A 15,665-nucleotide genomic window follows, 5' to 3' on the forward strand; every position below is an offset into this window, starting at 1 on the left:
GTCTGTTACTGCTGCATATAATAATTATGATCCTTTAAGTTGATGTATCTTGTAATGATGTTTTTGTGACTGGTATGTTTGCATCAATACTCCAGTAAAGTCAGTTGTAATAGAAATCTTTGTTTATAGCATGAATTAATTAACTTCTCTGTTCTGATGTTAAATTTGCTGGTGGCTTTGGAAGATAACTCGCTTTTCTTTTTTTCAGTGATAAGATAGGAAATTTGAGTGGTGTAACATCTTGTTGAATAAAAAAGGAGTATGGCAAATATTTCATGACTATTAAAGGTCTAATAGTTTCGAAGGAAAGTTTCATATGTATCATGCTTTTTTGCTTTTACATGCCTGATTGTGATGATTCACAAGTTTTGCATGTATACTCAGTGAGGGAGAGCAGTGCCATTGCAGGATTGGAACAATAAGCCTTATGCAAAAGTCTCTGGGCTTTATTTCATGGCAAGTAAATGGACATGAGGTTTTAGTTCTGTAACTGTAATGCTGGACATTTCTAGTGTTGTTAAGAAGCCCTTTATTTTACAGTGGATATATGTTAGGAGTGTTAAAGAAAAGCTGTTTGTGGTAGCAAAATGCTGCCTTTGTTGGGAAAAAAAAGTTGTAAATAGTTCTTCTCTTGTCTGTTTTTGAAGATCAGTATGGATTTTTGTGAAGCTTTGTGTGATCATTTTCAAGCCAAGATAAAAAGCTGATCTGAAAATAGTGTTTTTGATGTTTAAAGGCAAAATTAATCAGTAGTTATATTTCAGTTGAAGGTTTAAATGAACACTTCTTTACTGTGAAATTATGCATGATCTGCTGTCAGTCCTTAAAGGAAAGATACAGCTTTAATGGTATTGAAGGCCTAAAACCGAAGATTGAGGCTGAAAATTTTCTTTTATGTGTAACATGCTGTTAAGTTCTGAATGTAGTATTTTATGTGTAGTTGTCTGGAGTGGGGTGTGTGTGTGTGAAGATGTGATAAATCCACTGTACTGGAATCACGGAATGGCACCTGCTTATCCCATGCCTTGCTCAAGTCTGTTAGCTGCATAATCGAGCAGTACGCAGGCACCTTTCTTCTGCTGCCATCTAAATTCCGTATGAGCACGGCTGTAAAGCAGATGAGGAGATTAGTACTAAAACCACTTGAAAGTTCTGAAAGGAGTTTCTAATGGGAAATAAAACTCAAGGATCTTTTTCTTTCTTTTTCGTAGGTCTTTCAGAATGGAATAGATGTGTAGTCTTGTCGTGCTCCTCTGAAGCCTTTAACACTTGATTTCCTTCTTGTGGTTACAGTTTGGGCACTTAAAAAACTCGTGGTTCATTTTGGAGTTTTGAACTTCGTGGCAAACCATTGCAAAAGTTGGTGGCAACTTGTTGAAAATTTTGTGAAGGAACGTCAGGAAGCTCTTGCTCCAAGGCCCATCAGAGGGCTCGGAAGAGTCATGCTAAAGCTTGACAGTAAGGTATTCCTACTTATTTCCTTAAGAAACCTGAAAGTTTGTTTTATTCTCCATTCACTGTATGCTGAGATGCTTTAATTCTAAAATAAATGTCTGTCACTAATGGACATGTCTCTCATGTAAAACTGTATCTGTTTTATGGTGTATTTTAAACCATGTCTCTTCTGTCACTATTCACACTTAAGTACACATTTAAACTTCGTTAAACGATTACATGCAAAGCTTGACAGAAGTCACTTCTTAAATGTTGAGTTAGCTTCAGAAGATTCCTTCTCTGAGTAAGGCAAACTTCTTGTGATTCAGTCACCTGATTACAAAGATTTTGAAGTTAATGAGCTTTAATCTGAAGGTTGAGACATTCCTACTTCTGTTGAGAAAACTTAATTTAAAAAGCAACCTGTTTTACTCTCTAAGTAGGGCCTGAGCTAGTTTGAACACATTTGTTTATACTGTGTGGAAGTATAGTTGTTGAACACAGTGGCGTGGTGGTACATAAGGGAGGCTTCCCTCTGTTAGAGAAAATATGTGTGAGAGAAGGTATTTGGGAAGTGTCATAGAATAAGGCTTCTGTGCCCCCCTCCCTTCTCCCCCACTCAAAATGTGCCCACATTTGCATTGCAAATTGCAGAGTTGGAAAGCTCCATAAAATTTTTGAAGGCTCCTCCATTCAGAATTGTAAGTTTTGACTTAACCTGATAGCTATTACAAACAAAATAATCTATGCCAGTGTGTAAGAGTGTGCTTTCTGTAACTGTGTTGTTGAAGTATTCTCTGCTTCAGAAAAAGCCGTTACCTCAGAGTTTCTGTAACTGAAGAGCTGAACCCTGTAAGTACACTTGTCAGAGCATCTCTACCTTGGTAGATCTGTCTGCAGTTAGAGCTCTGAATTCCTACAGGAAAAGGAAGAGCTTAAGCCAGATCTCATGGGTAAATGGATATCAAAAGGTCAACAAAAGCATTAAAATGGCTGTAGGAAATAAGTAACGGTTTCACAGGATTCATTGAGGAAGAATCTGAAAAAGGAAAAGCCTTTCAGAATACAATTATGAACAAGATAAAGGGGGTTTCCAAAGGTAGTGGAAAGTATTAACGTCTTAGCATAAAAGCTTACATTATACAAAGCTTTTCCTTAAAAGCTTTTGTTTTGTAAGTAAGAAGACTCTCCAGACACAATATCGTATGTATTGTATTTCATGAGTTGCCAAGTTTAGTATCCTTGTATTGCATAACTATATGATATAGTATCCTTCCTAATTCCACTAAGTCTTTTCTCCTTAAAGAAGGTAGGGCTTTTGTCGTAATGTGCAGCAGAACTTCCCACTCTTCAGCTTAAATGTATTGAAGGTCAGTTTATATACATGTTGTTCTTGTCTAAGCAAAAGCACAGTGTTGGCGCAACTCATTTCTCCGTCTCCCCTCTCCCCACCGTTTTTTAGATGGCAGTCATATTCCTTCTGAGTCTGTGCTGTGTGTATTAAAGCAATTCAAGCTCTTCTAGCCATTATAAGAAGGACATTTGATACTCTGCATGATTCTGTTGTCCTTGTTTGTGGCTATTCTAATTACAGTTCACCTGGCTTTATCGTGGGTGGCTGGAATTATATGTGGTCTTCCAATGCTTATCACACTAATGCTTTCATATCTTTGAAGTTCTACTGGATGTGCTTATTCTGTGCATTGTAGGATCATGGATGCACCTCTGAGAACTTGGGAAGCAATGCCATAGGATATTGGCAATTGTATTTTTTGTGGAGACAGGGAAAGGCGAGGAATGAAATTGACATCCCTGCAAGTTTTTTTAGAAAGGATGAATGAGCTGCATTTAAGTTGGATTACCAATCATTTTGGCTGCAGTAGGCACTGTTGAAGAGGAAGTAAAAATATGCAAACACAAAATAGAAGCTCACAGAGTGAATTGTTACAGCATACCTTTTCTGTGTGTGTGTGAGAAACCAAGATTGAAGGATCATTTCCTTTGCAATGAGATGTTTACTTTTTAAATATTTTATTTATACTTTCTTTTCCTGGGAGCTGAAGCTGCTTAGTGATTTTTGTTGGTTTGGTTTGGTTTTGGGTTTTGTATACCAAATTATTTGGAGGCTGAATCTCAGCATCAGGATGTATTGGGGCTCTTAGGTAGGTACAAGAAGCCATTGACAAGGTCAGTTTCACACAAATATCTAGTGGTACTACTTGGTCTTTCTAAAGTGCTATGCCTGATTAGGAAATAGTTCCAGTTTTGAATAAAAGGTAGTGAGGATGAGGAAGACGAGTGGCATGTCTTTTTCTCCCAAACAGAGTTTAGGAGGCTAGTGTACATGGTCTGGAAAATAACCTATTGTGAGAAATTATGAGAGAGTACTGCTCATGCATGCAAATCTTTGAGCTTTACTGATTATGTCTGTTTCTTATATAAAAGCAGTAAGAAAAGAACTGCTCTTCTACTTTCGCACTGCTCATCAACCTCTTGTTATCCTGGAAATGCAGACAAATTTGAACTGAAGAGAAGTTCTGATTAAGAGGAAAGAAAGTAGGGCATTGCTTTTCATTTTCTTCATAAACAGTAGGTCAAGCTGTGCCTGTATGTGCAGGCCTGCTTTAAATATGGACTATGCAAATAGGATGTTCCTACTGTATTCTTTAGTCCCTGGTTGTGCATTTGCCCCATGGAGCCAACAGATGCAGCAGTTCAGATATGGGAGACTTCCTGGAAGGAAGATTAGGGAGGTTTCTGTTGTCATCCATCAAGTCATCATAAAACTTAATAGGTATGGTATCATGTATGTTCTTACCAGCAGTCAAGAACTAGTAATTTGCTTCACTGATAATTTTTTTTTTTTTTTTTTTTTAAGAAAACTGTTGTCTTTTAATATGGTGACTAGTTTTATTTTGGTTAGAGTTTGTGAGGGAGTTCAGCACAGGCAGTTGCTCAACTGCATGCACTAGACTTATTAATTAGAATGTGCTAGTACTTTGCGTGCATGCTTTCTGGTAGACTTCAGTGAATCATGGAGTTATTACATGCTTTTTCTCAGTATAATGTCCTAGAATTTTATGTATGGAGGCCTGTAATAGATTGTTTGGACTTTGGGTAAAGTCAAGGTTTGGCTCTTCTGGTACCAAGTTCAGCACATAGTTAAAGCAAGCACAGAAAACGGGCAGAACCTCTACCAGTCCATATATTATTGTAGGAAATACTTCTATAGACATGTAAGATCTTGCATAAATAGTTTTCCAGTAAAATACTGGAAAAGTGGCTGTTGCCTTATTAATTGTGGATTACTTGAAGATTAGAAATAAGCTGTAGTCTGTTTTTAAATGTGGATTGATTACGTTTGTAGAACTACTGGAACATCAGTATTGGTAAGATAGTAGGCAGGTAGAGCCTCCCAGATATTGTCTTAAACACTTATAAAAAAATGATTGTTATTTTTGACATAGAATGTTATTTCCTAGTTATGAAATTTATCATCCAATTCCAGGAGGCTGAAATTACAGAAAAATACCAAAGACTTCCTTTCACATTCTGCTAAAATTTCAGGCTAACAATAGAGCTCTAGCTTTTGTTGTATTGGAGTTGCAAAGTGGAGAAATACAGTCATGAGATCTATGTTTTTTCCAGGATGAACCTAATGTATACTGGGTTTTAATATGCAGAAGTAAAGTTAAAGGCAGAAGTATGTTGTTGAATCAGTAAACAACTTTACCTTTTTTCACTGATAAATTATTCCATAGGTGAAGAGGTAAAATAGAAATAAATTCTATGGTGTCAGTTTGAGGCTTTTGAAGTTTTGTCATTGCTTTCCATTACCGTGATTCTTTCCATGAGTATTAAAAGCTAGTAAAAGTGGGTGCTTTGTGACGTATTTTATTTTCATGTTTTGTGATGTTCATGTTTCTTTGTAAATCTGTTTCTCGCTTCTGATGTAACTTAATTAACATTCTGAGATTTTTTTAATTTGAAGTATTCTTACATTTTGTTTTCATTGGGAGCTAATATAATTTCTGGCAACTGGTGAAAACACTGGATTTATTGAGCATTCAATGATCTTGTTTTCAGGGAGAAACAAACTTCACCTACTTAATCTTAACCTCTGACATAGATGAATCTTAACGTTAAAGCTTTTCACTGTTGTGATTATGCTGCTAACTGATCACTAATGGCTAGAATTAAGAGTATAGTCCTACATAAACTAGGTCCTGAAATGGGTGTACTTGAGCACTATTGAGAATTAGTAAGGAAAAATAACTGTACTACAAAAGGAGAAATTGACTGTTGAGAAGTGCAAAGAACCTTCTGCACAACCAATGAAATTATATGAAATCCATACATTTATTTGATCTACAATTTGCTGTTGTGTGTGTATCAGATTTAATTACATATTTGATGTGCCATTGAATGTGACTGTTTTAATATGAATGTGGTACTAAAAAAAGATACAAAATTTGTTTAACAGTAGTTGACATAATAGGAGTGTTTTGAAATACATAGGAAACTGCCTGAATGGGAGTATTAATGCAATAAACAAGAATCTCATGTTAAGTTTTGGTGTTTCAGTCAAGTGCCCTTCTCTGAGTGCTTTTAGAAGTCCTGCCCTAAAATCTGAGATGTTAGCTCTCAGTATAATTAAACTGGAATTGCCCAGATTATGCTGATAGCTCTGTTAATATCATTAAAGTTGTTCTTATTTGCTATATCCCTCTTTGTTTCAAAAAGTGCATGTTAATAGTAAAATCTAGGTTCTTGCATTAGAAGTTGTTATGATCTTTTCTTCCTATTGCAATTTACCTTTGTGTCTGGAACAATTTCATTTTCATTCTGTGGATGACTTTGCCTGCCTTTTGTTGCTTTTTTTCCTTCTCTGTTACTGCATTTTTCAATAATTTTCCACTGTGTTCTTGTCTTTTTTTCCCTTTTCTTCCATTTCCCCCTGCCACTGACAAGCTGTGGCACTGGCTTAATAAGAAGGTAAAGAAACAGAAAAATTGTGATTCCAACTAATGGATTCTGTGGTTTTGGGGAGGTTTGTTGGGGTTATTTTTCGCAGCATGAACACTCCTTAACATGCCTTGCTTCTTAGTTTTTCTCTCCCAAGTGTCTTTTTTCCAGCTCTTAATATAAGCTACTGAAGGTCATATAATTCTACCTGATCTCTTGTCTTCTTCTAAAATGAATGCACATAGTTAAATGTTTTGTACAGCAGAATATTGCATTAGCCTTTCAAGGGTGATTTAGTGGCACTTTTATTTAAGAACAGTTGATCTCTACCTGGTCCCCACTTGTATGCATAACACCACCAGTTCTCTCCCGGACTGGAGAGCTGTTCTCTGCTCAGAGAAAGCATTAGTTAACTGAATTAACATGGGAGTGGTAAGGGCAAAGCACAGTTGTAAAGCTATGAACGTAAGCGCTTGCAAACAGCGCATTGACTGGCTTCAGTCAGTGCTGTTAATCTTTTACTTTGGAAGTGTCAAACTGGCCTGTATACTCAGTGGTATTTGGTGCAGCAGGAGAGAAATGAGAATACTCACGATCTCAGAACTGCTGAATCTAGCAACAGTCTTAAGGGAAGTGAGGGCTAGTAAAAAAATCTACAAAATATAATTAAAGCAGTTGGTATAGCTAAAATACTCATTTTGCGTGTATGTGTGTGGCTTTTAAAAGTGTGTGATGTGTTTTATAAGAAATGTACTCCTCAGTTCCCTTGGTTCATCTTAGTCAACTAGGGTTAACTATTGTTCTTTGGGGAACTGTTATCTCGAGAAGTTAAAACTGATTCAGTCCGCATTTTGCCTTGTGTGACTGAAATCTGGACAACTCCTTAGTGCAGTGGTATCTCTCTGGGACTTTGGCAGTGTCATTGCTTCAGACAAGCGCAGAGCTGGAGAGGGATGCCTGTAGCACGTGTACTTCTGCAGGACCTCCGAGTTTTAAAGGTGAAAATCTAGTATGTGATAAAATATATGAAAACCAAGTAATTAAGTGAAATAGGAAAAAAATCAAATACTATATCTGGAAATGGGTTATTCTTCCAGCAGCAACTCTTATCCTCACGTACCACTTCAGTATTAGTGGGAGAGTCAGAATGGTTACTATGGTTTTATAAACAACAACCCATCCTTTCCATTCAGTAGCTGTTACAGTAGAAACCATAGGTCTGCCTTGCATGTTGTGAAAGACACCTAAAATACTGTCGTTCTGGATGCTGTTGAAAACAAGCGGAACAGAGTAGAGCATGGAGGCCATGGGGGCACTGGCACAACTCTCTAAAAGGTTCTTGTAAACAATGAAAGGGGGCTGCACAGCTGGTATCTGCTGTGGGTGGCAGATGGGGAATAATGCTGCGTGTAGTAATAGTCCAGGCTGAGCAGCTATAATGAAGTTAGAAAGTTTGATCTTCAGTATTTAATCAGTGAACTCAGGGTCATATGCTGGGGGGCTTTCTGTGTTTCTGAACAAGGGGGTAGAGTTGCTTGCTTTATGATTCAGTTATAATTGTCCACTAAGAGGGGAATTTTTGAATGTACTTTTGCCCTCGAACATAGTTTGGATGTTTTAAAATTACTTTTTTATTTCTTGACCTTGAAACGTTTGTGTTATTTGAGTGACTTATAAGTAGTAAATATGTGCAAGCATAACCCTTCATAAAATTTTTTTGATTAGGTATTGGTTTGTTAGCACACTTAAGGTGAAGAGCTGAGTACAGTGAGCCATAGGTGAAAGTTTAGTCTCAGCTACTTTTTTTCTGGCTGTGAGTTTGTCATTTGCTTGTTTGAAAATTCATGTGTGTAGATCAATTTTTTCCTTAATATTGATAGGTTGCAAAAAAAATTTCACTGTAATTGCCTTCAACTCTAAAATGTCTGGATTTTATTTTTAGTTTAGAGATTTGTGTTATTGGGCAAAACCCTGTGGATATAGTTTAACAGAGGGGTTTTTTTTTTATTTCCTTGGAGCTATTTTTGAAAAATACTGTTTTACTTTATAGTTTCATAGGAAGAGATCCTGAAAGTCCTATAGTGTTACATGCAGTGCTGACTCCTGTGCATGAGCAAGCTGTAATAATATAATCAAGATTAAAAAAAAAAAGGCAAAAAAATACTGTGCAAACCGTATCAGGTTCTTGTGGGTTTGTTTTGTTGTGTTGGGGGTTTTTTTGTTTGTTTGTTTGTTTTTAATAACTACATTTAAAAAAAAAAAATCATACTCTACCAGAGGCAAAGGAGGAGATTTGTAATATAGAACACTGGATGCAGTTAAAAGGTTGCTTCCTTTGCACCTTTCTCTTTTTTGCCTGTCTTTGAAGGGAAGTACTTGTGAGAACACCAAGATAAATTTCTAATAATCCACCAAGAAACTAAAAATACACCACCTAGAGATGGCAGAGTTTGAAATGATGGTTGATTATGGCTGCTAGTGATAAACCTTATTTTTTTCTTCCTGTTCTGAGAGCGTCTGTCAGAGCTGCTTGAAACTTTTTTTGTTGGGGGGGAGGAGGCAAACAAGAATAGTATATAATCACATAGTTTAACATGGTATATAGCCCAAAATACAGAATAGGTTCAGTTGGGCTAGCATGATTTGTTCTTTATAACGTTGCCTGTGGCAGGAGTCTTTAGAAAGAATTGCTAAATTCTGCAGTTGCTGTTGGTGGGACACTGGTGTAAGTAGACTTGAGACCTCATATAGCCCATTCTCTGTCTTTTCTAACTTCTCGTCTGACTCATTTCAACATAACCCTGAGATGTCTCCTGATTACAGGCTTCCCCTTATTCTTATCAGATGATATTAATGAGGTGATAGCCTCAGATATTAACTGAATGAAAGGGAATGAAAGGAAAAAATCCTGATAGATAGTGAAGCTGTTTAAAGAAAAAAAAAATAGTCCTTTTGATAATTTTATGTAGATTTAATTGAAAAAGAAGTAGATGTGTAGGCATGCTTCACTCTGTGGGCAATGCAGTAAATAAAACATACCAGAAAAACTAGTGTTCTGATAGCTATGCAGTGTGAAACATGAAAATATTAATTCATGGATGATGTATTATATTGCATAATACGGAGAACCTGTCTAGATACTAGGATTCCCGATTGTTAAGCATGAACTGTAGTTCTGCTACAGCGGGGTGTAGTGTGGTTTGTATCATCACCCAAAAGTTGAAAGCAGGGAGTACTTGCAAATTATTGAGAAGCATTTTAACAGAATGCATCTCATCTTAAAAACTTTTTTTTACAGGGAGGTTAATTAAAAAAAAAAGTTTAAAAAATTGATACCTTTCCCTTCAAAACTGTGGCAATTAAGGATAGTTTTTGTGGACAGTCTATCACAAATCAGTAACATTTCAGTTTGGGTTTAAAAGTGTGACCTTCTGTAGCTTAGGAGCCTGGCTTTCCTTTTGTTGCGTAATTTTGTATGTTGTGGCAGCATCAGCTTCCTGCTGTTGACTAACTTTAAATTAGAAGCTTGGAAGTGAATTTAAAACTTTATGATCTCTGGCTAATGACTAGTGTTTAGTCAATATATGTTTGTCTTTGCGTGCATGCCAGTGGTTTACAGGAAGGTTGTAAAGGGAGGTCTGACAGGGTTGGGGTAAGAATGAAGTCTGGACCTGATGCAGTGGTAAGTACAAGCACACAGGGATTTAACAGTCTAGTTTACCTGCAGTAACATAGCACCTATGCTATGGGTGTGCCTGAGTGTGCAAAGGTGAGTGCTTCCTAAGGAAGTATTGTGGGTAAATGTAGAGAAAGGAAGGGAAGTTTAATAGCAAGCAAATTAAAGGAGAAGGAGTAAATATAGCCCTACGTGAATGCTGTGAATCTGCTTTTATTTCTACAATACTCAATCCAATTCAGTCTTCTCCTGTGATATGTCTGTGTACCAGTTGTATAACTTGGATCTCCTTAAGACTGTGGTGAGAGATATAATTGCAGTACCTGTAGGCATACCAGAGCTGGCTTTCATCTAGCTTGTTTGGGCTACCTGCCCAAGTAAATAAACACAAGGTGGGCTTGCATGGCTGAGGCTGCTGCCTGTACTGGTACAACATCAGTGCTGCCATTACTTTACTAACTAGATTAAGGGTAATTCAGGCTTTACAAGTGCCGCAGCCGCACCTCAGTGGCAGTGTAGGCATACTCTAACCCACAGTAAGGAGTGTCAAGAAAAGATCCCCTGTTCGTCACGTTCCAGTTCAGAGAGAGTCCTCATCCTGATCTTTTGGAGCTTGATCTTCCAGTAGTTGCTAGCATGGTGAAACATCTAAAGCGTCCAGCTTCAGATGCACAGAGATTTCATCTATTGGATACCACTCACGTAGTCATTGAGGCTAGCATTTTTAAAAATCTCTGACAGTACCTCCAATCTCTTGGATTCAGTGAGTCTGATTAAGGTGCTATATGTAAGACTAGCTAGCGGATTTCTTTTATCTCTAAGTTAGAAAGTAAATAGCAATTAGTTTGAACTTTGTTAACTAAGAAATAACAAGGGCAGCTTTAATTTTTAATAGCTTTATTTTGAAGCCCATGTTATAAAATTTCCATCCCCTGGCCATCCAGTGTTTTTCAGTGATATTTTTTATTTCTGACCTTTAAAACAGGGACTTTTATTTCTTGCTTCTCTTGCATAATCCTTAGATGTATTTGAGGCTTGGAAGAGCACAGCAAATCCTGTTTTCAGTCTTATTTCCAAAGAGGTAACAGCCCCAGGTAGAGGCTACTCAGAGTTTTTCAGAAAGCTGCAGGCAGTCAGGTAACCTCCCTCTAGCACTTGGCAAGGCATTTCTGATGGCTGAAATATTTCAGCAGTGCTGAAAAATGTTAAAAATATCTAAGACAAAAGATTTTGCAGATTCCTTCAGGTTCTCTGAATTCCTTTCTGCAGGTCATAGTATCGTGCAGATTTTGTTACAAAAATTTTGTTACAAAAACTTGTTGGCTCAACACCTTGTTTCTTTTAAAAGGATTTTGCTTTCTTCCACTTTTCTTCATCATTTTGAACAACAGTCCTAAAATGCTGAATACAATCCTTGCGTTAATATAGATCAAACAAGAAGCTGGTTGTAAAAGAACTTGAAGTTTAAAAATGATTGCTTAATGTACATGAACTGCTCAGATGCTACAGGTTAAGCACCAAAAAAAATCCTTACTTTTTTTTTCAAATAGGAGTTATAACTTCAGCGTTAACCAATTCAATCATCACACAGCAGTCTGTAGAATTTAGTTGTTCCAGGCCCAGTTTCACATGTAGGGATAGGTTAAATAATGAAGAAAGAACTAATGTAAACCATCAGCAGGCATATTAGTAGTTTTGTAGGATCTCTAACTAAAAAGTTACTGGCCTAGTCACTGAATATATAACTTGTACTCACTTGGAAATACTTTCCTTTACTGCATATTGGCTTTGACTTCAGTTTTCTTAAAGCACAAATTTTACAGCTGGCCTTCTGCTGCTGCTTTTTCCTGCAGTAATGCCAGATGGAGTAGAAATAGCCTTGGTATTTGAACCATAGAAGCTAGAAAAATGTATTTGGTCATACTTGCATTGGCTTTCACAGTTTTTTATGTAAACAGTCAATCTGTGTATGAGACGAAGCTCAGCTTGCACTGTTCTAGAGCACTCTGCATAGTCGCGTGGCTGAGCAGTTTTACTGTTTGGAATGACATTATCAGAATTTCTCTAATCCTAATTGGTATCACTATTTGTTTGTGGACGTATATAGAATGGGCCTTTCCATAAACTGACAGAACAACATACATGCCTGTTTCCTGTATCAGTAGGTTTAGCTGATGCATGTTTAACGCTGAGCATCCTTTCAAGATTGGAAGTGGATAGAAATAGTCAGTGCTGAATAATTGGCCTGATGTTCAATAATGTAGAAAACCTCCAGGCCCAGTCAGTTCAGAAGGTGATGAGCAGCTTGAAAAAGTTTGGTTACTTGCAGGAACACCTCATTTGTCATTTAGATGGTTACTAGCTATTGAAGTTTGAAAGTCATGGTTGTACTTTGCAGTATACCTTGATAGCTTCCAGGTCCTGTGCAGATAGCATCTGTAAGATTCCAAGTTGCTGGAGGACAAGAAACAAAGACAAATTTCTAGGTTCATAGCCGACATGAATGCTAGCTTCTTTAGGTCTAGTAAGTAAATGTTGAGTTACTGCTCGCTTTGCAGAGAGCTTGCTGTGTCTTGTGGTAATGTGTCAATGTTGTTTGCAAAATCACATGTCATACCATGACCTTAATCATGCTAACATCGCTTGTTAATTGTTCATCTCCAAGCTTGGGCGTAAATGCTGTTTGATTAGAGCCTGATTTTGCACTGTGATTGTAAATAAAGCTAACAATACTGTCATATAGTATATAGCATTGCTTTCATTAAAGATTGATTTATATGCTATGATTTTTTTTCTTTTTTCTGTACAGATGATCGTGTGGTTGGAGAAAATGCTAGATAAAATAATCAGCATTTTCATAATATTTTTGCTAGTGATAGGAACCCTTCTGCTAGCCCTGCTCCTTACTGCAAAGGTACAGTGTGCTAAGGAATGTAATCATAGAGCTCATTTTAAATGCTGAATGAAAGTTGCTGATATTTATGCAAAATTGTGTAGCTTAGAGAATTTTTTGAAAAATTAAGCAACTAAATGCTCTGTAGTTGAACATGTTACCATTCCAAGACTTCTAATATATAATAATCTATATATTGCATTTATATGTTTATTTACATATGAGAAAACGAATATATAGACATTTGGAAATACGAAATTTATTCTAGTAAAAGAATTACTAGCTTATATATTACAGGAACAGATTTGGTTTTCATCCTGTTAACGCTTTTCTTGTCAACAGTAGAGCCACTTAGAATTTTTTCTTTTTAATTTACCTCGCATGAGAAACATATTTGCAAAATGCTTAAGGTGTATTTGTCAATTTGTTTGTGTAATTGCCTGTAATAACCTCATGGTATCCTATTCTGAGTTTAAATGTGCTGAGATTCATGATCAGATGTTCTCTGAAATTGATTTTTGGTTTGTGGTTGGGGGTTTTTTTGCTCACCAGAAGAGGTCACTCATGTACTATTTTTCCTTTTTTTTTTTTTTTTTTTTTTTTTTTTTTTTTTTTTTAATGGAGCTGTGTTCATACTTGAAACAGTCAATGGAGATTGAATGTTTGACTTGACTTGAATACAGTTACGGAACAAAAATCGATGGGTTCTGATGTCAATGTCCCTTTTCTAAAATGTAGGCTTATATAATATTGAGTACTTAAAATTCAAAGCTTTAAAAGATGTGCAAACATTCCTGCCTAAAGCTTCCTTATATTCATAAAAGGAACATTAAGATATTTATAAAAGGTGTCTTTTATCAGTCTTATTGAAGAATTAATTTGGTGCGGCACTTCATAGCATGGTTGGTCATGTTAGAGCTGAGCATTCATTAATTTTTACACTTCTTTGATCCATGGCTTAAAAAGGTGTATCTGAAACTGTGTTTTGTATTTTAGTACTTCCCTTGACAGCACTGCTGTATTGTTAAATTTTTTTTCCACTGGTGAGATAAGGTTTAAATTTCCATTTGCTATTACCAGTCACACAGTGTGTGACCAAAATTGTCAGAACAGACTGATGATTATTGTATGGACTGCTTTTTTGAGTTAATGGCACTTTTGTTCTTCATAATGGGTTGTTTGTGTTGGGAGAATTATTCTTTAAATTTACAAACTGGTCACCCAGCCACCCCCTCAACCCCCCCAAAAAAGCCTCTCTGTCATATATAGGAAGAGTTCTAGTTTGCATTGCATAACATTTCCTCTCTCTATATTTAATTTAGGTACATCAAGAGAGTGTTCACATGATTCAAGTCACAAGCAGCTTGATCAATGAGACAGTAGCCAGTCACCCAGAATGGGCAAAGTAAGAATGCTGAAGTTAAGCGAATAGTATAGGGTGGATGAACAAGCTTCCAGGTGCTCTTATGCATAGTTTTTAATTTAAAAAAAACCCATAGCTGAACAGAAATGGGAGTGACTGTTGCAGGCAGATGTAAAAGCTAAACTCTCAGGTAGCAGTAGTATTTATGCATTACTCTGGAGGACTGTCAATCTGGTATCTCATTTGAGGACTGATTGGACATTGGTGGGAAGGACAGATGTATAAACTTCTCTAGTTACAGTTTTGGAGGAAAAACTTGTATAGTGCAGAGAATAAAGAGGTCAATATTCTTTTCCCTTTTACCTGCAAAAGAAAAGTAATGGCAAAGAATGCTCTCTGTAGAAGGTTGTGAGATGAGAGCTAAATTATTTTTTTCAACATGGAGAGCTGGCTGCAGAATGCCTTTGAGAGAATAGGAGTTGATGAAAATGTTTTTGGAGTGAACTGAAGAAGAGTTTTGAGAGTAGAAGGAATGGTGGATGGGGAGAGTTGTGGTATGAATCAGTTGGGAAGGGCTGTTCCTATTAAGAGCAGAAGTGTATTGTGTACGCAATGGGAAATTTGTAAGATACAGTCTATGTAATGATTAAAGCAAACACCAAGACAAATATTAAGGGAGAGAGAAGATTTTGAGAGAAATGCATATAGAGAAAAACAAGGGCAAACTGGTGAGCAAAGAAGTGGTTGCATGAATGGCAGAGGGGGAATAGGTAAGACTGAAGAGTATGATTTCGAGGGGAGAATGTTTCAGTTTGCTTTCATTCTGCTTCAGCTAAACAGACATTGAGTAAAGGTGAGTCCAGGCACTTACCAGGAAAAAAAGAATTGTCTCCTGGACAGAATGGTTGACTTCTTTCAAGGGCAATTTTTAAACAAAAGTGATAATGGTTTAACAGGATTGAAATAAAGTGTGTGCGGTATTATAAGAGTGAGAGAAATTTTCAAAAACAGAACTAAAATGATATCGTTAATAAATGTTATAGTAATATGTGCTTTAGTAATACTTAAGTAATCATAATCAAGAGAACAGAAAGCACTTTAAAATGTGTTTGTGTATTCCTTCATGACATCTCTTGTGTTGTTTGGCCTTTCCATTTTGCCATAAGATGGAAATAAGTAGGACTAATGAAAATGGAAATTTGACTGTCAGAAGCTTATTCACATAATGAAAGTACTGGAGTACTAGTTGAGTAATTAGCAGAATTTTAGCTAAAATTTTTACTTCCAGTGTTTGCATCCAAATTTGAAGCATCCAAAACACTATCTTTTAATTC

At 36.5% G+C, this 15,665-nt stretch overlaps 1 protein-coding gene across 3 annotated transcripts in view; it reads left to right on the forward strand.

Moving 5' to 3' along the window:
* The window catches only part of TMEM245 (transmembrane protein 245), an 87,294-nt gene that overhangs the window by 23,153 nt on the left and 48,476 nt on the right, over positions 1–15,665 (forward strand). For 2 of the 3 annotated variants that reach the window (XM_030011085.2, XM_030011083.2), the window contains 4 exons: positions 1,294–1,463; positions 6,406–6,429; positions 12,885–12,989; positions 14,291–14,373. In XM_030011085.2, coding sequence (XP_029866945.1) covers positions 1,294–1,463; positions 6,406–6,429; positions 12,885–12,989; positions 14,291–14,373 — 382 coding nt within the window. The remainder of the gene's footprint in view (positions 1–1,293; positions 1,464–6,405; positions 6,430–12,884; positions 12,990–14,290; positions 14,374–15,665) is intronic. The other variant, XM_030011084.2, reaches the window with a different exon arrangement.

This window comes from Aquila chrysaetos, chromosome 4, assembly GCF_900496995.4.
Source record: "Aquila chrysaetos chrysaetos chromosome 4, bAquChr1.4, whole genome shotgun sequence".
Lineage (NCBI taxonomy): Eukaryota > Metazoa > Chordata > Aves > Accipitriformes > Accipitridae > Aquila > Aquila chrysaetos.